The 25,608-nt window shown below is 43.5% G+C and overlaps 1 protein-coding gene across 2 annotated transcripts in view; it reads right to left on the reverse strand.

The window, feature by feature from the left end:
* ZBED1 (zinc finger BED-type containing 1) overlaps positions 1 to 25,608 on the reverse strand; it is a 1,151,072-nt gene that overhangs the window by 524,937 nt on the left and 600,527 nt on the right. For both annotated transcript variants that reach the window (XM_086934385.1, XM_086934384.1), the window contains one exon: positions 17,807 to 17,908. In XM_086934385.1, the coding sequence (XP_086790511.1) occupies positions 17,807 to 17,908 (102 nt within the window). The remainder of the gene's footprint in view (positions 1 to 17,806; positions 17,909 to 25,608) is intronic.

A 25,608-nucleotide genomic window follows, 5' to 3' on the forward strand; every position in this document is an offset into this window, starting at 1 on the left:
GAGGGATTGCGAGGCTTAGTAAATCCCAGTTACAGGCTTGTGCAGAGCCACTCCAGGAGGGATTGCGAGGCTTAGTAAATCCCAGTTACAGGCTTGTGCAGAGCCACTCCAGGAGGGATTGCGAGGCTTAGTAAATCCCAGTTACAGGCTTGTGCAGAGCCACTCCAGGAGGGATTGCGAGGCTTAGTAAATCCCAGTTACAGGCTTGTGTTGCCTTGTGCCGATTTGCGTGATGCAAGGCCAATGCAAACCTGTAGTAAATCTGGCCCATAGAGTTTAATATTAGTGAACTTCAGGTAAAACGACTAGCCTAAGTGCTGGTTTAGCCAAGAAATAATAAAACTGGATTTAAAACTGGGCAATGACAATAATAACAACAATAATTGAGATTAGGGACATTTGTCAGAATATGTGCACTTAAAAATGAGAGTTAAACTGAAGATTGTTCATTTTGCATTAACATACTATTTTTGCATTTTTTGTTTTCTATTTTATTGAGCAGCTGGTGGTAGTAAAACCTTATATATAACATATGGATTTATACACTGGCATGTGCCCAAACATTCATATTTTTATACTTAAACCCAAAGCTGCATTTTTAAATATCTAAATGAAAAACTTTGAAGCGCCAAACATATGCTGAAAGAACACCTTTCTTTTTATGAATCAATATATTGAGGATCAAAATGAAGAGCGGTGTAAATTACATTTTTATAAGCAGATTCATCTCCTTTTCATGATCAGACAAGAATCCTAGAATACGTTTATGGTTCAACTCAATAGGTTTCTAAACCTATACTCACAAGACACTCATGTCCTCTGGCTATATCCTGGTCCACTTCAGCACAATCATTCCTACTTGCTCCCTATTACCCAGACACACCTGACCTTCCCACTCTTCAAGGCTTACCCTACTCATTCTTACGACCCTCAAACCATTTTAATACATCTCTATCACCAACAACCTTGCCTACCTTAACACTACCCTCTCCTTATTATATGCTACCCCTTCTCCCTGCTGACATCTATAAAACACTCAGTATCAATCAGACTCTCTCGCCTAACCCAACTACTTAAAGCAAGGACTCAACAACTGATGGTAGCCTCAATCAGAATTCTGACAGAACCTTTCCACAATCGCTAGTCACTTATCATTCTACTGCACAGCACTAAAACTCGCACATGCCTCGCTTCAATGGATGACTTTTGAGCTCTAAAGTTTGACTCTCATGCACCTTCACCTCCTCTCACTTGCACACCATCCACCTTTAACAAATGCAAAAATAACACTGACATTAACAAACTCAAAGATATTGCATCAACTTTGCTACAACTCAACAGAACAAAAGTTAAAGTCAACTCTTCCCTGATTCACAATCAGTCAGCCACCGCCATCCCACAATCACAAATTGGGTTGTCATCACCCACATACAAGGATTCGCCTAAATCTTTATTAAGCATGTTTGAGCAGGAGAGTGACAAGCAGAAAAAGCAGGACGTTGATGCCTCTGGAGCACTTACATTTATGAATCAATCAATCAGGGATTTGTAAAGCGTGCTACTCACCTGTGAGGGTCTCAAGTCACTGGGTGGTGAGGGAGGGGCGTGCAGCTCCTATTCAGCCAAGGAGCCAGGACTTGAGGCTCTTCCAGAAGATGTGCAGAGTGGGGGAATGTCTGATGTTGGGTGGGAGCTCTTTCCAGGTCTTTGCTGTGATGTAGGATATGCTCTTCCAACCGCTCAGGCTCTGCGAATGCGCAGGGTTTCAGCGAGGGTGAGGTCGGTGGAGCGTAGGTTTCTCTTGGGTACGTGGAAGGAGACTCTTTTGTGGAGGTTTTGGGTTCCAGTTTTGTGGAGGGATTTGTAGGAGTGAGTGAGCAGCTTGAAGGTTACTCTCTTCTCGACAAGGAGCCGGTGGAGGTCTCATAGGTGCTGGGTGATGTGGTCATGTCGGGGGATGCAGAGAACGAGTCTGGCAGCGGTGTTCTGGATGGTCTGGAGTTTTTGGGGCAGGGATTTGTTGATTCCGGTGTAGAGGCTGTTTCCGTAGTCAAGTTTGTTGGCTATGAGTGCGTGGGTCATGGTTTATTCCGTGGGTGTGGGTGTTGTCCCATGCTGAGGGGATGGGTCCGAGGACGAGGACTTCTGTTTTCTCTGAGTTGAACTTCAGACAGCTGCCGCTCATCCAGGAAGCAACGTCTTTCATTCCTTCCTGTAAGCTAAGTCTGGTGGTGTTGGGTTCCTTCATGAGGGAGAGGATGAGCTGGGTGTCGTCGGCGTTGTACACTGTGCTGAGTCCATGCTGTCTGACGATGGCGGCGAGGGGGGCAATGTAGAAGTGGAAGAGTATGGGGCTGAGCGATGATCTTCCGAGTACTCCGCAGCTCATCTCCGTTGGTTCAGAGAGGAAAAGCAGGAGTCTGATTCTTTGGGTTCAGCTGGTGAAGAAAGAGCGGATCCAGTCGAGGGCTGTTCCCTGTATGCCGTCGTTTTGGAGTCTGGCGGATGAGGGTGCGGTGGGAGACTGTGTCAAGGCTGAAGAGAGGTCTAGTAGGATGAGGGCCGCTGTGTGGCCATGGTCGAGGAGAGAGCGGATGTCATCTGTGGTGGTGAGATAGGCGGTCTTGGTGCTGTGGTTGCTGCGGAATCCGGATTGGGAAGAATTGAGGATGGAGTGGCTTCGATGAAGTTCGTGAGCTGGATGTTGACAATCTTCTCTGTGACTTTGAAGGGGAGAAGAGAGATGGGTCTGTAGTGTTTAAGGTCCTTCGGGTCTGCGGATGGCTTCTTGAGGAGGGGCTTGACTACTGCGAGTTTCCAGTCATCGGGGAATGTGCCGGATTCAAAGGTGGCGTTGATGATGTTTCGTAGCTCGGGTGCTATGGTGGTGGTGGCTCTGTGGAAGATGTGCAGCGGGCAGGGGTCCATGGGGCTCCTGAGTGAATGCTCTTCATGGTTGGCAGTGTCTTCAGTGGTGAATGAGGCCTAGGTAGAGATGGTATGCTGGTTGGTGTTGCTGGAGGTAGGAGTGGTTTCGTGTCTGGTGTTTGTTCGTTGAAGTTGTCGTAGAGGGACTTGTTCTTGAGATGGAAGTAGGAGCCAAATTTGTTGCAGAGGCCCTGAAGGTGTGATGTCTGAGGGTTCGCAGGGGGGGTTAGGTGAATTCCTGTATGATGTTGAAGAGTTCCTTCGAGTTGCAGGAGTTTGCGAGGACCTGATGCGTTGGTGGTATTCTATCATGGCATTCTTGTAGGTGGGTCCGAGTTTCTGGGGTTTCGCTGTTTCTCCATAGTTTCTCTAGACATCTGCAGGTGCGTCTGGATTCTCGGAGGTGGGTGGTGAACCAGGTAGCTTTCATGGGGAGTTGTCTGTCAGTGTTACAGAGGGGGGTGATCTTCTCGGCACAGTTGGTGATCCATCTGTGTAGTTCGTTGGCTACAGAGTTGACTTTGGTCGTGGTGGGAGGGGGATGGTCATCGAGGGTGGCGTTGAGGTGTTCCTTGGTGACCTTTCTCCAATGCTTTCGTGGAAGGCATGGTGTAGGTTTGTGAGTGGTGGTTTTATCAAAGGAGAAGTGTGCGCAGTGGTGGTCCATCCAGAGGGGTTGCATGGTGTGGCTGAAGTGGATGTTGTTCCCTCCTGCCAAGATGGGGTCAAGGGTGTGTCCTGCCTTGTGGGCCGGGGTGGTGATGAGCTGTTTTAGTCCGATGTTAGCAAGGTTGTCCAGGAGGGCGGTGGAGTTGGGGTCGCTGAGGTTGTTGAGGTGGAAGTTCACGTCTTCGGGTTGTATGTATTTCATGAAGGCACTGGTGTGGGGCGCGATGAGGTCAGTGATGGCTGTGGTGAACACGGTTCGTGGTCCGGGAGGTCTGTAGGCGAGGGTTCCGCTTAGGGTCGATCTGGGGCTGGTAAGGATCTGGAAATGGAGGTGTTCTGTGGGAGAAGGGGGGTTGTTTGTGCTTGAAGTGGTGAGTAGGAGGGAGCTCTTGTGCACAATGTCGAGTCCTCCTCCTGGGTGGCCGGAGAGGTCCTTCCTTTGGATCTTCTATTGTCGGGGATGGCGGTAGCGATGGCGGAGTGGAGATGGAGTTTGTTCAGGTTTCAGTGAGGAAGGCGACGTCTGCTGATAAGGTGTCTAGGAGGTCCCAGATTTCTACTGCATTTCTGTGCAGTGAGCGTACGTTGAGACGGATGCACCTCAGGGGTTTGGGTGAGCTGGCATCCAGTGGGTGGGCGGTGGTTGTGCGGGCCTGGAGGTGGGTGAAGGTTCAGCTGAAGTGTCAGCAGGAAAGCTGGCCTTGGGTTGTGTCTGGCGTCAGTAGCTGGCAGTTGTTGTTCCTTCTGGGGTTGAGTACGTGGAGGGCAGCTGAGTCGTAGCGGTGGGGGGTTGGAGAACCAGGATCCCTGGCACTGATCGCGGATGGGCACAGACATGTTTATATTTGGTGCGTCTTTGGCGCGTCCACTACCTGGCTGCGCTGCCTGCGCCATTAAGTAGGGGACGGGGGAGGGAGCGCAGCTGAGAGGTAGGAGCAGGAACCAGCAGGGTGGAGGGGCCGCAAGGGCAGCAGTGGCAGGAAAAGGGCAGAGAAAACAGACACAAAGGGCACTATATGAGAGAAGGACAAAACAAGGCACAATAAAAAGAAAAAAAGATTAAAAAACAACAGATAGACAGAGAACAGGCACAATAAACAGAACCAGACAGACAGAAAAGACGGACTAAAACAGAGAAGGCTGGCCGAGCGGACCAGCAGAAGAGTAAGGCTCTCCCACTGGACCACCAGGGATGAGGCGTAGGCAGGAGCCTGTGGGTGGAGGAGGGCCTCAAACACCTACCTGAGACCAGGGATGTGCTGGGGGCAGCAACACAACAACAGAGCTGCGCTAGGGGGGAGAAGAGTTTCCTGACCAGGCGGTCAGAGGTCTTGCTTAACCTGTTTGTGCAGCAGCACCAATTTAGTAGGAGACCGGTAGGGAGCGCAGCTGGGAGGCGGGGACGGGAACTGGCAGAGGAGGGGCCTCGGGGGCAGCATCAGCAGGAAAAGGGCAGAGAAAATTGACACAAAGGGTACAATACGGAAAAAGGGCACAACAAGGCACAATAAAAAGAAAAAAGATGAAAACACAGAAGATAGACAATAAGAGAATAAATGCCATTCAAATAAACAGCATCAGTAGTAGGTTGTGGGTTTCCATACTTCTTAGGATGGCATTAGTTTAGCCGCACTAAATTTGTCAAACCAAATGTATAGGTAACCAAGGATACTTGCATCACAATATTTATTAGGTAAATCTGTTGCTGTATCTTGAACGGTATTTAGAAAAGCTCACCTTCACTCTTCCCTCTCCCAGTGTGACTGATATCCAAGTGGGAAAACTTAATAAGTTATTGGTGTTATGTTTTCCCCAACAATGTTTCTATTATGAAAAAAAATTACAGTGGAGTACTTAAAGGCAATAACAGGGTTAGTACCATCCTTAAAGCTCGTAGATGGTGTATTATTGTTGAATGGCATTTATTCTCTTCGATATTGGATGGTGAAGCTGTTATCAATGTATAATTTATTTATTATTATTGTTCCTGTTCTCTGTCTACCTGTTATCTAAAAGACTTTCTAAAAGTGGCATTTTCAGAATTGTGACTTAAAAAACAAATTTACCTTTAAAGAGAGTTTTAAATTACAATTCTTTAAACACCAAACTCGCCATTCCTCCTTCTCCCAATTTACTAGTACTCATTTGTGTAAACCCAAACAAATGAAATACGAAAAATCATCCTTTGGAAATTTAACATGTGACCTTCAGATTATAGACTGCTCTTGTAAGCAGTGGCCAACGTACTGAGCTACCATTGCAAATGAATAACTTGACATTAATTCACTTGAACAGACAACCATCACTCCAGATCACACTCAAATTGCAAGAATTAGAACAAACATGCCTTAAACAGAGGCTCGGACATGTAAGAGACCATAGAGACATAAACATTTGATGCTTGTTGTGTTACAAAATCTATGGAAACAGCTTTAAAACGTTATCACATTTAGGATGTAACCAGATGAACGAGTGAGGAAACTGACTTACAAACAAGCATGTCTGTACAATTTGAGAGCAATTTTAAGGCATGGGGATATTCTGGATTATTGAAGAGAAAATTGCTATCCCCAAGAATGAGGCATTTTTTATTATTAGTGGAGTATTCTGTGATTAATTCCAGAAAGTCCAGGAGAAACTTAAAATGAGCATTAGGGGAACGATAAACTATCAACAAGGTAATTAATTTATTGGGTTTAACAAATAAAGAGTATACAAGAACCTCAGCATTGGTAAAAGTATAATTTTGCACATGATGACTTTTTATTATGTTTAAAAATATTAAAGCTACACTCTTTTTGGAGCCAGTGTGATTGGGTCTTACAAAGGTAAAACCACGAGGGGTGTCTTTATTTTGGGGGCATGCTCAAAGTCAAAGCCAAAGTCAAATAACACTTTAATCGATTAATAAAAATCATAAAAGTGATCACATATATACATACATAGAGTAAAAATGCATTAAAATCTGGTTCATCATTAGTGTACAAAATTTCATAAAAAGTTAAAATACTAAAATTCATTTGCAGGAGATAAACAGTTACACCACCATCTCTAATGCCGCTAATCTTTTAGCTTTATTACGCGCAGCAGCCACCAGGAAACTGGTAACCCCAAAGATCACCCGGGGACTGCCTAATAGTTGTAAATACAAGAGAGCTGGTCTTACTTGAACAAATCCCGCCTCTCTAAGTAATGGCACTAAAAACTGTTTCCTGATGTCAGCATAATGGTCGCAAAACATAACAAAATGCATAAGGGTTTGACTGGAAAAATTATCACAGTTACAGGGAGGAGATGACTCCGGTTTACCCCAAACTGGGTAATGACCAAGGGCGAAATGTATCATATTAAATCTAAAACGAGTTAAGAGGTGACGGTGGAAAGGAATTGTCACAGTCTTTAGGTATGGTTCAAGATGTGGCATGGTCGTGAGAACATAATGAGCTCTAACAGACGGTTTTGTCAATTCCACCATTTCCCGTTCTTGTTCCACTAAACCCATAAAACTCTTCTTGATCCACTCTAGATCTCCCTTATGCAGCAGATTTGGAGATGAATACAGTTCAGGTCGACCCAGTTTAGAAAATACATCTCTGATATAGACTAACCAGGGTATTCTGTTCACATTATCTAATGCCATGCAATCCTTTAAAATAGCATGATTCAGAGTGATCTCGCTGTTAAGCCACGTTTTGGCCCAGCAGATCACTGGGGCCAACCGTAAATGGTCCGAAATATAACCCAGTCCCAACTCTGTAGTGTAAGGAAAATACAGGGGTAGATTGGGGAACTGCTAATAAAGACCTTAAAAATGTGTTCTCCATTGTCTGCATTTTACATTGCGGTAGATAACCCCAGAGGGACGCACCATAAAGTGCTATGGACAAGCATTTGGCTTTATAAATTTTTAATAGGGCTTCCATAGGCCTAGATCCCAGCCGCCTAGCAGTGTCCAATAATGCAGCAGATGATCTTGCAATGGCTAAACTTTTAGCCTGAAATTGGGGTGCCCAGTTGCCCTTTTCATCAAAAATTACACCTAAATATGTAAACACCGGCACCCTCAATAGGTCTACCCGATTGCAGTAAAAACGTCTATTTTTATGGACCTTTGTGCGTTTACCTGCCACCATAACATGGGACTTCTTACTGTTCACCTGTAAATCTAAGGACTTCATAAAGCCACCAAAAGAGTCCAGGAGTCTCTGCAGCCCCTGTCCTGTGCGGGCCAATAGCACTGCGTCGTCCGCATAAAGAAGGACCGGGACTACAGAGTCTCCCACACATGGAACATCGGGAGTAGCCCCCTCAAGATGTTTGTCCAAGGAGTTTATGTATAGTGTAATAAAAGGGGAGCCAGGATACACCCCTGTCTCACGCCTCGCTTTGAGTTAAAATGGCGAGTACAGCCCCCCTCCTTATTAACTCGAACAGATGCCAACAGACCTCGATGGAGGGTCGCTAGAAAGTTAACCAGTGAGGGGTCTATACCTGTGTTCGTTAGAATTTCCCAGAGTTTCGCCCGATTCACCAGGTCGAAGGCCGAATAAAGGTCCATAAAGCCCATATAGAGCAAACCTTCCTTCCCCTGGGTATATTTACTAATGATCATCTGCAAATTAAGACACTTATCTAGTGTGCCTCTTTTTGCCCTGAAACGATATTGCAGGTTGGAGAGGACCCCTCCCTCCCCCAGGTGATCTTCCAGTTTATGCAGTATGACTCTTCCCAAGATATTAACCGCAGAGTCAATTAGGGAGATCGGCCTTTAGCAGGAGGGGTCGCTCCTCAGACCTTTTTTAAACACTGGTATTATGGTCGAAGTAGCCCAGGATGAGGGAAAACCACTAATGCTTGATGAATTAAATACATTAGTGAGTATTTTAGCCCAGAAGTCCGGGCGGGTCCTATAAAGATCTGCTGGGACTCCGTCAGGGCCTGGGGCTTTATTTTTAGATGTCTCCTCAATTGCTCTAAGTACCTCAGCCTTTTCAAACTGTAATGGAGGGGCTAGATGTAAAGAGTTAGAACCAGTAACTATAACAGGAGAACCTTCCTCGATGTCATAGATTTTACTAAAGTGTGCAACCCATGAATCATCAGTGATCACACAATCCAGAGCTGTGTTCTCAGCACGAGAAAAAAATGGGTGGTTGATTATGACCCAGAATTTACTACTGTCCTTCAAAGTATCTATAGAAGTAAGATCGTTCCATGCCTCTTTTTTAATAGCCTTTTTCCTAGAGGTCGTGGCCAATTTGTAGGACTTTCTCATCCTAGCAATGAGCTCCCTGTCCCGTGGATTCACTTTCAGGGATTGAAGCAGGGCCTTATGTGCTTTAGAACAATTAGCATTGAACCACCTAGGCTGGTTGGACTCTTTCCGTTTAGATTTAGTTTTAAGGTCCTGATTAATTCTGGTGCAGATGGCAACATAGGATCCGATGATGTTGTTGCCAGTGGCTGAACTATCAAGGCAGACTGCAAAGTCTGCTTCTGCCTTAGTAAGGAGACCCGCCATAAAGGTGTCCGGGACTACCTTGGACCAATTAAGCCTCCTGGCCTGATCTTTAGGGATCAAAGTGTTGGTATTCATTGTAGTTAGTTCCCGTCTAATTGTTACATCCCCCTCAGATAATATACTTGTCTTGGAATGGGTTGGCCCTAATCACCCAACCATCCTGTTGATTAATTTTTATAATGCTATGGAGAAGGATTTGCGCAACCTTCACCTAAACGCCTTAATGCGGTTTTTAGAAGATTATAAAAGTCTGTATAACACTTTTTTTCGAAACTGTGATAATGGGAGATTTGAACATCCACCCGTGCAGATGGGAGTGTCTGGCGGAACAGCAATTGGGCCCAGCCGGTTCTATTACCGCACATTTTGAACATAGCCCCCAGGGGGAAGCCCTTTAGGAGTTATTAGCTAGCATGAATTTGTTAGAGGTAGACATTTTTATGGGGGAGGCTAGGACCCCGACATTTAAAGGAAGAGACTCAGATACGGTTATTGACTATATCTTTGTTTCTGCAGGACTGGTACCTAGGGCCACCACATATGAAGTTGTGGTCTCTGTATACAGTGACCACAACCCTCTTGTTCTGAGTTTAGATCTGGGCAGCTCGAGCAGTTTAAATGAGCCTCCCAGCTCTAGTGAGGTAAACATAAGCAAACCTCCTTTGGGTCTGCCACCTAACCCCGGGACTGCCTTCACAAAGAAACTAGAGAACCCATCCAAACAGAAGCTATTTTCCATATCCCATGTCTCCTGGAAGGCAATGATGTCATGCCCTTTTACAAAAGATCTCCATCTTTCGTCAGTGCATTTGTTCTTTAATCCCGCTATATTCCAACTAAGGAATTTGAGGAATACAGAATGGCCTGCTACCCCATTTATACCCAAGGGTGCTAGCTCTTGTACCTGCAGTCAATCATTTGTTTCCATATCGGAAAGAGGTGAGAACCTATTTACCAAAGTTAAGTCTGTTGTCCTTTCTATAAAGGGAGTGTCCATCATAAGGTGAGAGACTGTACTCCGTCCCCCCTGCCTCAAAAATGCCTGACGGGCTTGATATGTATAGTTGTTAATGGATGCCTTATCAGGGTACAAGCGTCCAGTTGTTTGAATGTCAGGCCTAGCGGTACCGCTGTGTGTATAGGGCATCGGAGGATAAAAGTAGCCAAGGGGAAATGGCCTAATGCCAGCGTCCACAGTTTATGAACCATCCCAGAATAATCTGTCGGCCACATTTGGTCTGTTAAAATTGATAACCACACAATCACCCTGTAAGCATTTACTTCTCTTCCGCACCCAAGCAACCCGCCCAGCAGAAATAATGTGCGCAGAGATGTCGGCACCACCACTGCAAAATTGAGAACACCATGTTTGCGCCCTCCTCAGGAGGTCATGCTCTGTTTCCGCTATGCCAATTGTTATAGGAGGGACTCCAGTTAGGACTGCCACTAAAGGAGCGGCGTCGGGTGGAAGATTTAGGATGGCACCCCTTTGGTGAATGGGATTTACAAAACTAGGGACTGGATTTGATTGAACTGGTTCCCTTAGCCTCTTAGGTACAGGTTCAGTGGAACCCATGTTCTGCCCCCTATGATTTTCCTCTCCCCTATGCCCCTGTTTCTCTATACCTGGGGGCTCTCTCTGGCCTATTACATCAGCTGACTTTTCAATTACAACACATGGGCTAGACTGTGTGTTAGAACTTGCCCGTCCCTCCCGTAGCACTTTAGGTCTAGGATGTTCCACCCTGTATTCCTTTATGAAATAATCAATGTGCTTGCATTAATCTAATAGGCTAGCCACACACGAATTAAGGGCGTCCACAATGTCCTTAGCAATGTTAGCGAGGGCTGACTCCAATCTTGATTCAAACAACCCTTCCACCAAATCGGCCAGGTGGCCCAGAGGCCTTAGGTCAGGTAGGTTATTATCCACCGCCTGGGTTAATTTGGTCTGTTTGCACAGTTTTTTAGAGTGCCTGCGTTTCCCCTTGGTTCCCTTGGGGTCCGTAGAGTCTTGGTCCTGTGTATGCTTCTCAATATCCTGAATGGCGGCCTGTGGATGAGTTACAATCACAACAGTCGGCTCAAGTGGAGGAGGGGGAGCAATATCCAATAATAATGGGGCAGGGCCTGAGGCCTCGTGTAAAGTAGAAGTAGCAGCCAGGCCCAGTTCTTTCTCAGCATTGGCAATTTCCACACTAAGTTCCACCACTGCCGAGGATAGGTAAGAAATTATTGAGTCTTGTTTCCTTGGTACTTTTGCTTGCTTACCTTCCCCTTCACCCTCAGCGTTCTTGAGCTTACTCTTCCCCATCACTGCAGCCAAGGGGGGATGCCCGTCCCGTCCTCTTCCGTCCCCTGACGGCCACAGACGGCCCGCCCTTTGCCCGGGCTTAGCCCGGCGCTGCACGCGCGCTCCCGCAACGCGGGGAGTGCCGCGTCAATTTCAGCGCCGCCTGGCGTATGTCCCCGGTATGCGGCTTCTGGCCGCGGTGATTGCTGGGGAGTGTAGTGCCCTTTCACGCTCTCCCCTGCTCAGCGGGCGCAGTACGATGGTGAAAGGGGCGGCGAGGGGTGAGCGTTCTCGGCACACACAGGAACTGACCCTCCTTCAAACAGCAGCCCCCAAAGTCTAAGGTCCGACAGCAAGGTATGTCGAGGGTGTTGTAATGAGTCCCCCGCTCTGCCGGGAGTGCCGCGTCAATTTCAGCGCCGCCTGGCATGTGTCCCCGGTATGTGGCTTCCGGCCGCCATGATTGCTGGGGAGTGTAGTGCCCTTTCACGCTCTCCCCTGCTCAGCGGCCGCAGTACGATGGTGAAAGCGGCGGCGAGGGGTGAGCGTTCTTGGCACACACAGGAACTGACCCTTCTTTAAACAGCAGCCCCCAAAGTCTAAAGTCCAACAGCAAGGTATGTTGAGGGTGTTGTAATGAGTCCCCCGCTCTGCCGGGAGTGCCGCGTCAATTTCAGCGCCGCCTGGCGTGTGTCCCCGGTATGCGGCTTCCAGCCGCGGTGATTGCTGGGGAGTGTAGTGCCCGTTCACGCTCTCCCCTGCTCAGCGGCCGCAGTACGATGGTGAAAGCGGCGGCGAGGGGTGAGCGTTCTCGGCACACACAGGCACTGACCCTCCTTCAAACAGCAGCCCCCAAAGTCTAAGGGCCAACAGCAAGGTATATCAAGGGTGTTGTAATGAGTCCCCCGCTTTGCCGGGAGTGCCGCGTCAATTTCAGCGCCGCCTGGCGCGTTTCCCCGGTATGCGGCTTCTGGCCGCGGTGATTGCTGGGGAGTGTAGTGCCCTTTCACGCTCTCCCCTGCCCAGCGGCCGCAGTACGATGGCGAAAGCGGCGGAGAGGGGTGAGCCTTCTCGGCGCACACACAGGAACTGACCCCCCTTCAAACAACAGCCCCCAAAGTCTAAGGTCTGTCGAGGGAGTTGTAATGAGTCTCCCCTCAATCCAGGAAAATGCACTAACAGGCCCTAGCTTTAGCTCAATAGCTGTGGGGTTGTGAGAGGTCTCATTTGGTTTATTGAGTTTATCCAAAACGTGCTTGATGGGAGTTTTAGTATAAAGTTTTTGTGAGGGAAAACATCAGAATAGGAGGGGGCTACATAGTTAAAAATCAAATGTTTGCTGGAGTTAATTTTATTATCAATACTTCATTGTGGGATAAAAAATAAGAGCGTATGTTTTAGGCTACTAACTTACTTTAAAAGTCTTCTCAAAGAAAAACAGTGACATATCGTGAGATATACAATCCCACCTGAAGAATAGATGAGATCAGCCCTCTTGGTATGAGATAATGAAGAGAAATGCATAGGAAAACTGTGTCAGGGTTCATAGAGGATTGCATTTCCCTAGATAAGGCCCAAAAGATTGCCTGGATCACTTATATTAAGAAATTCCTCGGCGACCTTGGCATGCTACAATATTATCATTCCCCCACCTTAATCACCGTAATACCGAGAAAACAGTTTAAAAAAATCTGTCTGGCTCATGTAGAATCTCTTAGACTGTCTAGCGAGGTTTGCAAAGTTACAGTGCAACACTCACTACAAATTCGAACAACTTTGGCGGTTCAGCCTTATCTAACTTACAATCTATCGGGTTACGATAGATTCTTGCTAACTAGGTTCAGACTAAACATCTTTCATCACCTGGTCACTTTTCCAAAAATTAACACCTGGGAAAAACTGTTAAAACGTTGTCCTTGGGATGAAGTTTCTCCTCAAACGACGATCCATACAAAACTATTCTGTAAATTTTATCAGGATCTGAGGAAACAGTGGGTAATACCGCTTTTAAAAGTCTTTGGCCTACGCAGGTGCCGCCCGGCATTCCTCGCCCTTCAATTTCTAGACGCTGAACCTTTTTCCATACAGATAGCAAAATTCCTGAAGCTGGTTGTTAAACATAGACAGAACCTGGAATAACTAACAAGTAGCATGGGCTGCCCCCCTTTCTATCTTGAGATTCTCGGTAACTGATAAACGCGAGTCCTGGTTGTGTTTTCCACTAACACTGGACTACTGAATTTTTCTCTTGTTTTTAATTTCCTGCTTTTTAAGAATAATGTAATTTTTCTGTGTACGCACTTAGCACTTTATATATTTTACACTGTAGCTCTCTTGCTAGGAGTTATACCCCATGAAAATTATCTGTCTGCTCTTCAAATGATGGACGCTCAAGAGAACTGCTTGGTGCTAATTTTGAACCTGTTATCTTTCTGATATTTTATCATGTTGACTACATCTTTTTAATTGTATTTTTAATGTATTTGTTAATATATTGTGCTTTTATGGCTGTTTTTTCACAACTGAATAAAGCTTTGTTGAGTTGAGTTGAGCATAGGAAAACCAGCAGATAGACTCTAATGGTCTTGCCTTTGGTGCAGCGTCAGCGAGCCCACTGCCAACATACATGACAATATAATTTATAATGAGGTGGGCATACTAGAAAGAGAGAAACTAGTGTGTGATAAATCCAATAAGTATATGGGCAACTTCCTATATGGTGGTACCTGCCAAATAAACACCAACAAGGGACTGGTGGCAGATGTTTCTGGGACTGCACCCTTCAGGAAAAGGGCTCACCTCTTCTCACCAGCAAGTGGACAACAGAAAAGCAGCATAATGAGGTAATAAAGGCACCAGAAATCTTTAAAGTGCATTTTGAAGAAAGATGTGACATGAGTGGTCAAATGATGGCTATAGGAGCTACAATTAGTGTAAAAGCCTTTTGTCTGCCCTCAGAGATCCGTAGCCAGCCCAGAGAGATTTTATGTAATCCTCACAGTCCTTTGGCTAGCCCTCTCGGACTATTAGCCTCACAGTCCTAGAGACCTCCAAAAAGCCTATCTCCCAGCACAGCCGAGCATCTTAGCTAGTACTGAGACCCTCGAAACTGCTTTGTTTTCTGTTTCTGATCACCTTCACCTGGCTGCCAACTCCAACTCCAATAATGTCCTGTTGTTTATGGATCTGTCCACACCCTAATAGATGTATAATCAGCCATGGTCCCTTCAGATGGATGATAAGTGGGTGACAAAGGCTTCAGCAGATTCTCAGAGTAGACCTATAATCCCAATCCTCTCTTTAGCGCACAAGGCCAGGGCCAGGAGGCTGCCATTATGGGAATGGGGTGAAAAGACCCCACAGCAGCTCAGTACTCCCTGACTTCTTGTTCCAAAGCCTGTGCTGTAGCTGTTCTGTCTGTGGAGTAATTTGGCATTGTTGATAGTGTGTTTGACCACAAGCTTGTTCTGCTGCTGCCTGCACTGCATCAGTTGTCTGTGAGTTGAACATTTTAAACAGATCTTGACGTTAATGTCCTTTCTAACAAAGAGAGAGAAAGCAAGGGACAGAATATGTGTGTCTATGTATGTGCCTGACTGTGCTGTGCATGCTGGTGTGTACGCTTTATGTTTATTATGTGGACAGATGTCCCGCCGTATACACTCCTGAATATCCTGTTTGTTGTGCTGCCAGTTAGTTTAGCCTCAAACAGCTCTTACCATCTAATACACTATGCCAAAAGTACTCTAGGGTCACCAATAATTATTTTAGTAGATTATGTAATTGTTTAGGAAGATTTGTTTTTTGGGTACTCAATGGGGAATTATCATGAAAAATACGTGAAGGCCCCTGGTCTAAAGTGACCATTACTTTTGTGTGCCACTTTTCTTTTTTTATAGAACACCTTTTTTTATACACATTTTTGTACACAATTGGTGAAGTGCTTATATACTATTTAATTTATTAAGACAATGATAGTGAACAATATTAAAACAAAACCCATTGATATGAAGGTATTTTGTGTGAGAAATATTTTGATGAGGCAAATGTGTTATGCCAAAAATGTGTTGACTTAATAATTATACCAGCGATAGAGTTTTACAAAAAGACTGCTGCTTTTGCCTTGTGTTGAAAATGTTCTATTCATAACTGGTTACTTGAAATCCCTTCTTTGACATGCAGTTGAATCTGCCCCACTTTAACTTGTTTAAAAAGAGGACATCCCCGGGAATGGATGAGCCCGGATGTGCTTGCCTTTGGTGCTCTGTTGGCACTAGCACTGCACAAACATGCTTAGCAACATAATTTAATATGGAATGTTAAGATGCCTCTCTCATAGCTTCTTTCATATACATTCCCCTGTCTACCATATCAATATTGCCACTTGGAAGACGTCACTATAATTGCTTTATTTTTTTCTGCAGTGTGATGGTTTGATTTTGATTCCTATATAGATTTTTTCCCTCTTTTTCTGGAGTATTCTTTCCTGCATCTCGTCAGGGGATGAGGATCATCGGGGGTGCACTGTTTAAGTTATAGAAACTAAGGAAAAGTTAACATTGTACATATGTATATTTTCCTATATGCAAGGTTAGCCCATTCAGTGCAATGTCAGACACTGTAAAAATATTTTCTGGAATTTAAATAGGGTTAGTAACTCAGTTAAAAAGAAAAGAGGTGTTGACATATTTCCAAAAGTACAAGACTCGAGATACACTATTGTTTCAGGAAGAAACGCCTCTGAGGCATAGTAAATGAAAATTAAGGAGTTGGGTTAAGAGGGTGAATATGAGACTTACAATACAGGGGAGGATAACTAGAGAAGCAAGTGTTCAACTGCAAGAAAGGATGTCTGGGAAAAAAACTAAATTAAATCAGGTGAAATGGCAAAGTTACTGATAGTTAACAATTTGATAAATTAGGAGCGCTTCCCCACTGTAAATGCATATCTGCCAAACATGTTAACAAGTGGAATGTACAATTGAAATGATTAAAAGTATTTTAACACTAGACCAAGCCTCTCCTCACATCACAATAACCCTTGATGATTCAAACGTGATAATCAAGCTATGGAGACTCAATCCATATGTTCTCTCAGATACAAAATGTGTAGAAAGATTAAAACTGGAAATGAACATCTTTGTTGACAATAATATGGCTACAGTGGGGGACATAGACATGGTTGTTGTGTCACGGCCTATGATGACAGGAGGCCCTCAGACCATACGAGGGGCCTTATGGACTGAGGCCTTTCAATAACGACACTGAGACTGATGTGCTGGTTCACAGTGTGACATGCTCCAGCTGGCAGCTCCTCTGGACTCCCTACCCGTGCCTAGCAGTCCCCACTTTTATTAATTAACCCCACGTGACACTTGGGTCTATCCCAACTTCAATAAATAGTGAGGCGTGTCCGTGTGAACAACCTTCATGCAAACAGTGTGTGGTTCGATTCTCCAGTTGAGTCACTGGAGCGACACCGCGATGACGGTATAAAGGCTGAATTAGGGGTCGCATCATATCTTACAAAACGAAAACTAAAGGGACAGAGCATATTGAGTTGGAGAATTCTTTACTGAATTAGGTGAAGAATTAGCACAACATCTCTTTTTACTTAATAGTAACAATAAAATACAAGCTGAATAGATGTATAAAAAGTACAGAGTTTGTTCCATTTACATTGGAGTAGGAATTGGGGAAGGAGAAGAAAAAAAAGGTAAATTATTGGCTTATCACTTATTTAAAAAGAAAGAAGCAAACATGCATGGCATTAACAAATGATATGGGATTCTTCACAGAGCTCAGAGACTAATCACTAGTTTCACCTATTTTATGAAAGATTGTTGTGTTTTTTTCTCCAGTTCCGGTTTTTGTCAGATTAGAACTTTTGGGTTCAAGATCAACCTGTCTCTTGGAAGGTGAAAAATCAGAGTACAGATTTTCTTTCTTTCACACTTCAAAACAAGAGACTTCTTCAGGATTTCCAATAACAAACAATATTGAGAAGGGACCGATTTTGTAATCAGGAAAAAAAGATAAGGACCTGGCAAACCGTGCTATATTTAAGCCTACATCAGTATACTGACAGCAAACTACTGACCTGTACAATCATATTGGGTAAAGGCATGTGTATTCTGACTGAATGTGTATGTATTCCTTTTAGTTTCTTTCCAATTGGTGAGTGTTCGTAAAAATCAAAGTCATTTTATAAAACAAATGACACCAAAAAGAAAAAATACTTACAGAAAGTAAAAATACTTACAAACTGAAAAGAATATACAAAGCGAACTGATCATTCAATGTATTGTGATAATGAAATAAAATTTACAGACAACTCGCAAATACAAACTGAAAACCATGATGAGAAAACTGTTACATTAAAAGCGTAGACTTACCATTGTTGATTAACACATGGAGAGGCAAGTTCTTAGCTTTGAAGCTCTTCACACACAGACGGATGGACTTCATGGATGCCAAATCGCACTGTATGTACTCCACTGCAAAATAAATAAACTGTTAATTTTGCACTTTAGGTCAAAAAAGATGTTATTTTTAAAACCACATAGTGGCTATGTCTATATGCACCCAAATGCCAAAAGAACAATATGTCCAAAGAAACCAACTGTAATGTAAATGAGGGACAACACAAAGTAGTGCAGCAAGAGTAATCTGGTGCTGAATAGAGACCACTTTATGTATCAGGGACTCATGCAGCATATTTTATAGCTTGCTGTAGACTGCACATCCACGATAATGAGCCATTAATGTAGCGGTATTACCTGATTACCTCAACACAGTGTAGGATTATCAAGGAACAGAGATGTTGTGGTAGACACATTTGCTGTCCTGAGGAGACCCATGGGAATCAATGTGTGAGTTAAAACGTCAACACTAAGCAAGGGATTGTCCATAATAGATTTATTTCTGACACAAGGAATCAGGAACCTCTAATAAGGGACATCCCTAAATAAATATACATTTATCAATTACAGAGTGGCGGTAGCCACTCGGTAGTTAAAGTAACAGTTGCTGGAGATAGGAATTCCTGAATTTTTCCCCATAATAACTTTCCACCCATTTAACAAATTTTCCCAAAACTTTTCAGAACTATTCCTCGTTGTACATTGGCAGATGAGGGAAAGTTTTGTGGCATATGGTCAAGGTGGTGCAATGAAAAAAAGGAAGGTCCCAAAACAAATTTGGACACCAATTAATTTTTTCAAAGCCTTTTTGTATTGGACGTAGCAGTGTACGGATTTGAATGAAATTTCACAGGAATGTACAGTATGCTATGTAGATGATCCTTTTTCACATTGCAACTAAATTGGTTTAGTGGCTGTTAAGTTATAAGGCAAAACAACTTAGTAATATCTGTTGTAGCTGTAGTACCGTGGTATATAGCGATTACATCACAATATATGATTGGCTACTGGCCGATAGTCCACAGTGGAAAGGCAGCCATGATAGATTAGCAAGAGAGATTTGGCTGTGTGCTGTATATTATTATCAAAAATACAGAGGAAGTGGTTATAAATGCAACATAGTTAGGCTTCAGAAAGGCCACATGAGTTAGTTGTTGTAGGATATGCGATTTAATATGTGTATATTTTTTTTAAAACATACGGACTACCACAATCGTTTCTAGGAAGTACTGCAATACTAGCAAAATTGGAAACAAATTATCTCACAGTATTAAATTATATTATCCATAATATAGGGTGGCTCTTACAGGAGCGTGTGTTTTTTTAAAAAGAAAATAAACTTAGATATGTTGGATAAGCCAATATTTCAGGTTTGACCGGAAGATATGGTGTCCATAAGTAGTAAAATGGACATCTATGCAGCTCCACTGTACACCACTCCACTGTACACCACCCCAGTGTACTCTATTCCACTGTATGTTACTCCACTTCATTCCACTCCACGCTACGCCACTCCACTCTACGAAACTATTCTCTACACCACTCCATGCCAAAACACTCTACGCCACTCACTCCACTCTATTCTATTACAGTGTAGGCCACACCACTCTACCCAACTCCACTGCACACAATTCCACTGTACTCCGCTCAACAACATTGTACTCCACTGAACAACAGTCTACACCACTCCACTCTACCACACTATACTCCACTTTATAGCACTCCACTGTACAACAATGTACCATGGTCAATACCACTCAACAGCACTCTAGTTTAGTGCATGCACTATGCGACACTCTACTCTACTGTGCGACACTCTACGCAACTCCCTCTACTGTACTACACTACTCCACTCTATGCTACGATATGCTACTTAACTCTCCTCCACTCCATTCCAATCCACTCTACCACACTGTACCGCCCTGTGCTCTTCTTCAAGATACTCCGTTCTATAACACTGCAAATCACTCTGTGGCACTCCACTGTATTCCACTCTACAGCACTTTCCAAGACTGTACATCACACAAGACCACTCCACTATACGGCTAACCACTCCGCCCTATGACACTTTACTCCACTGTATGCTAAGCCAGGCCCCTCTACGCCACTCCATGCCACTCTACTCTACAAGATAACACTCCACTCTATGACAATTAACTCCACTCTATCCTACGTGACTCCACTTCATTATACTCCACTATACAATACTTTAACCCACTCTTCACTACTGTTTGACACTGTCCTTCGATGTGCAGTAGAATACTACATATATATCAGCACTCCACTCGACGACACTGGACTCTACAATTTGAAACACATTTTTATTAAAAAAACTTGAAATTTAAGGAAACAAATAAAGGTCACCTAGTTAGAAAAACTTTTTTTTTTCTATAAAAACCAAAATGTTAACGATACGAACATTAGAAATCAAACCATTATTGTTATACCTAAAATTCTAATGTATACACCCCAATTATATTACTATAACTTTATTTCTTCTTTATATACAAACGAAACTCAAAGTACACAAACATTACAAATGTAAAAGTTATAGTTATATCTTACATGTATAATTTCTGCACCTTTATATTATCACTAGCAGCCCGTCCCGACGTTGTCCGGGTATGAATTGCTGCCGGCCAGTAGTGTATTGTTTTGTAGGGTTTCGTTTTGATAGCATTTCTTATGTGTGACAGGCCTGTGAAACGCTCCGATTCACAGTGCACTGCTGATGCCCTTAAGAGTGCGCGTTCAGCAGTGTGTGAACTCGAGTTTCCCTACTTTATTTTTCCTTGCAATATTATGTAGCGAGAACCTGACAACATGGCATAAGCACAATTTACATTACAGAAGAACACATTCATTTGTGGTAGGCACAGGGAGACAAAGCGATTTGCCTGGAATCACAGGATGTTGAGCTGATGCCCAGATTCAAACGTAGCTCCCCAGCTCTAAAGTTCGCAATTCTAGAACTTGTGGCGGGAGGTGTGTCAAAAAGTGTATGTCGGTGCTGGCCATCAATGAGAGAGACCTGTGCCTTTTTCAAATGGGTGGTGAAAAAATATGAGTATGTTGCTGGAGATGTGGGCCGCTGTGCCACCAATGTACTTACCGGGGGAGGGTAAACACCCATTATTCTGCAACTTTCTTTCCGCATACCATCACTCCGCATACTTTCATTACGAAAGTACCATGGCTCCTCAATGCCAATATAACATTTGGCATTACATTTTATATGCTTTTACCATGCATACATTTACAACTAAATTCGTTATAAATGCATGAATGGTAAAAGCAGGTTTTTTTAATGTTTGGATGAGGTAAGTATGGGTATAGGGGTAAATGTTTTGGGGTACTGAGGTGTATGTTGTGGGGTGTTTGGGTATTTTAAGGGTTCAGATACAGTTTTTGGTTATGGGGTACAGGGGTATTTTTAGGGTTCAGGGCTAGGTTTGGGTTTTGGGGTATAGGGGTATTTTTAGTGTTCAGGGGTAGGTTTGGGTTTTGGGGTACAGGGGTATTTTAAGGGTTCAGGGCTAGGTTTGGGTTTTGGGGTACAGGGGTATTTTTAGTGTTAAGGGCTAGGTTTGGGTTTTGGGGTACAGGGGTATTTTAGGGTTCAGGTGTAGCTTTGGGTTTTGGGGTACAGGGTTATTTTTAGGGTTCAGGGCTAGGTTTAGGTTTTGGGGTACAAGGGTATTTTAGAGTTCAGGGGTAGGTTTGGGTTGTGGGGTACAGTGGTATTTTGAGGTTTCAGGGCTAGGTTTGGGTTTTGGGGTAAAGGGGTATTGTTAGGGTTAAGGGGTAGGTTTGGGTTTTGAGGTACAGGGGTATTTATAGGGTTCAGGGCTAGGTTTGGGTTTTGGGGTACAGGTGTAGTTTTAGGGTTTGGGTTTTGGGGTACAGGGTATATGTCTAGGGTTAAGATGGGTTAGTGTTTAAGGGTGTTGGGGTATTTTAAGGAGTAAGGGTGGGTTATGATTATGGGGTGCAGAGGTATTTAAAGGGAGCAGGGTGGGAATAGCACATGATATGAGACATGGCATGAAGGGCGGAACGTACCACACGCCCCCAGTGTTTGCCACGCCCCCAGCACACGCCCACAGCACAACGCAGACACGCCCACAAGGGACTACTTTGCTGGCACGGTTCTTTTACCTTTTAAATGTATATGGTGGGCGTCTGCATAGCCCATGTCCTTCTGCTGCAACTGCCCTTTCCAACGCTGTATTGGGTGTTGTGATTGGTGCTGTGGTTCCTGAGATTACCCGCCTCAAAGGTTTGGGCTCTCTCTGTATTATATTAGTATGGATAACTAGCACTCCTTCACATACACTGTTTTCAGCTCGCTACCCACACAACAATAACTTTAACTCGCCACTCTAACATACACTGCTTATACCCTTTCACATTACATTACTTATGCATCTGATATCATAACATTTATAACAACACTTATGACATCTCAAATCCCATAATTTCTGAGAACAGAGTGCATGGTAGAGTGGCGAGTTATAGTTATTATTGTGTGGTTAGTAATTAAATACTGATACATGCCAAGAACTTGGTAGTGTCCTTACTAAATGAAAAGTTCATGATGACTACTACCATATGATTACATTGAACTTCAAATGTTCTTAATGATGACATACTAGTGTAACAGAAATGGTAGTTTCTCTATAATTTCCAGATTCTGCCTCAAAAGATGTATTGCCACCACAGTACCAAGAACAGGTACTCGTGGAGGGACTGAGGCACCGGGTGTTTGTTGAGGCTCTGATGGAGCACAAGAATTAGGAGGTACTACTGGAGCGACAGATGCAGCAGGTGTTGGTAGAGGTGCTAATGAAGCAGAAGACATTGAAGTTGCAGTAACCTTAGAGGTGCCACTGTTGATGTTCCTGCTTCAGCCTCTTCTTTCTCCTTTTGAAACCTTCTTTGTGCAAGTGCTAACCTGGTTGAATGAATTGCCTGCAGGTGTTTTCTTATTCTTGTGGTACCAAATATGTATTGTTTAATGTTCACATAGGAAATAACTTTATCCCTTTTTCCCTCCAGGTGACAATGAAAAAATCTCATACAATGGATTTCTTTAATTTCTTCCACCATGCCACCTCTTCTTTCTCTTCTTGCAACAGCACAGTATCATCTTCTTCAGCTATGGCAGTTATAAAGGATCCAAAGTGACTTATGAACAAAAGATATTTCCTCATCCAAAGAGCATAGCCTTCTCCTCTGAAGATATCAAATTGAGTGGGGCTAGGAGTTATGCATGTCCTGTTTCCTACAATTGACAGTGTTCTGAGCTAATGAAATGTTTTTTTTACAAAAGTGAATGTTGCGCCTTACTATCTCAATATTATTGTGGTACCTGTATAGTTCACAACCTACAGTAGCAATGCTAACACATATACCTTTCAAAGGGAAAGGCATGGCATGGCAGGGTAGAAGGGGGTATTTGTATCTCCATTTTGAATACATTGGTATGTAAATCCTTTAATATAGACACCGGCAAAAATCATTTTCAGGCAACACTTGTTAAGTTAATGGAGGGTGGGAGGAACAGTCTCACTCTACTGCTAATACACCTATACCTGCACTCCAATTCCAAGCATGAAACCGTGGCTATTAATCATTTGCTTAAAACTCCTAGTACCTCAGTTTGTGGGCATTTAAACGTCTGTAATGCACTACAGGAGAATTTAATCTAAACCTTGCCTTTGACTCAACAGAAGAGCGGGATGCCACATGCCTTTAATATCAGTTCCTTAAATTGTAGGTTCTTGGGTGATATCCCATTGAAATACACTCACTACTCTGGGCAATAAAATGCCGTTTAGACTACACCTATGTCTCCGCAGAATACTTTCACTGGTTTTCCTCCTTTAACATTATCACTCAATTTGAAAATGATCATGCTTCTCAACAGGCTTGTATTTTTTATTCCCCCATCAGAAACTTTACCTATCAACAAGTGAAGCCCTAATAGGCACATTGCTTTTAAGGTGACTTACCTTGTCTCCTTATATAAGTACACAAATTGATATCCGTTTTAAGAATTAGGTCACACGGAGCATTATACAGGCACTATGTGAATCTGGCTCCTCAAAAAAAAGGAACCTGTTTGAAACATGGCCTCATTTGGTAAACACTATAATACTTTGTCAACCACAGAAAGTAACTTGCAGGCCTCATTACACGCGAGGAGCTAAATCCCAGAATTCCTGGTTTACTTGTGAGATTAGATCTCTAAAGAAGATCTTAAATAGGGTTGTTACATAAGAGTGGCTCGTACATGTAATAGAGGTGGGGGAAGGTTGGGGGGACTCAACAGACGACGACGAGGGGAAATTAATTATTTATTTAATTTACCCTCGTCGTCATCTGTCGAGGCCCCCCTCCACCCCGCCTCACCGCTCTTACCTGCACGAGCCCCTCCAGTTGTCACAAAGACCAGAGCTCTGCCATTTAACACAACAAACATAAGGTATGTGCAAAGCCTACACAAATATTATAAGCAGAAAATATGGGGGGCAGAGAAGACACACACAGACAATCAGTCGCTAAAAATAGTGGAAATTAGCAAGCCAGGCTCTGTAAATATATTCTGGCAATTCATGAACACGCTTGACACATAGCAACTTGCTAATAGGGCAACATCACTGCTGAGACTGCTTGTGTCTCCCATATCGAGGCACTATGTGTTGATCGGTCCAAGGGGTGGGTTTCTCCATTCACATCTGTTTATGTACCCTCTGTTGTGATGGACCAATGCCCTGAGGTCTACTATCAACTGGTCTCAATCAGACGGTACCCCAGGCCCCAACGGGCCCCCCAACAACTTATTTAAATCCACAATGGACTTATGGCTGCCATTTCTAGCAAATCCAGCCTTATATGCATTTAAAACACAGAGGGCCAGATGTACGACTCCTTCATTAGGCTGATATCCAATTTTTAACTACTACTACAATAAAGGACAATTTTGGATACATTTGGAGCTCCTTGACTTTGTTCTGGTGCACCTTCCTCCTCCTGATGACCCTTTCATTTAGCGCCTCGCAATGTGCGACACATTACGAGTTGCAAATTGCGAGGCGCTAAATGAAATGTTCGACAGTGTGTTTACACTGTATTGCGATTCCCAATTCGGTCGCAAATTTGCGAGGCCTCCATCTATTAAAGGAAATAGTTAAATGTCTAAGATCCACCTTTTTGAAAGGTGGATGTCGAAATGTGAATGTAACCCTAGAGTATACTTTAAGGGACAAATGTCATATGGTTTGGTTACCTTTATGAATGTTGTCACTAAACCTTTGGCCGCAAAGGAAGAAGGTCCCATTTAGTCACCTGTTTTTTTTTCTACTTTCTAGAACAGGAAACTCCTATTGAATGGCCTGCACATATTTATATTTTGCCCAAGAGCCAATTTTCAAGGTCACTACTTCTCATTACCCAGTTTCATGAAGCTATTTGATTTTTTACTTATACTAATGGACGACTTACTTGTTCTATTTTTTCTTTTAATCAACTTTTTCTGTGTTCTTGTTTATATATAATGTATTATTGAACCTTTTTTCACATATATCATTAAAAAACATAACTAGCCATGAAAACCTGATTCCATATTCTAAATAAATAATATTTCTTTGGTGTAAATATCAATTAATACATTTATGGAGGAGCGCAGTACTCTAGAAGCAGCACAAATAAAAGCAACACGGTCATGAAGATGATGCTGGCAATCATAATGAACTGTGATCTTTCTCGAACGT

Source organism: Lissotriton vulgaris, chromosome 8 (assembly GCF_964263255.1).
Source record: "Lissotriton vulgaris chromosome 8, aLisVul1.2, whole genome shotgun sequence".
NCBI classification, from domain to species: Eukaryota; Metazoa; Chordata; class Amphibia; order Caudata; family Salamandridae; genus Lissotriton; species Lissotriton vulgaris.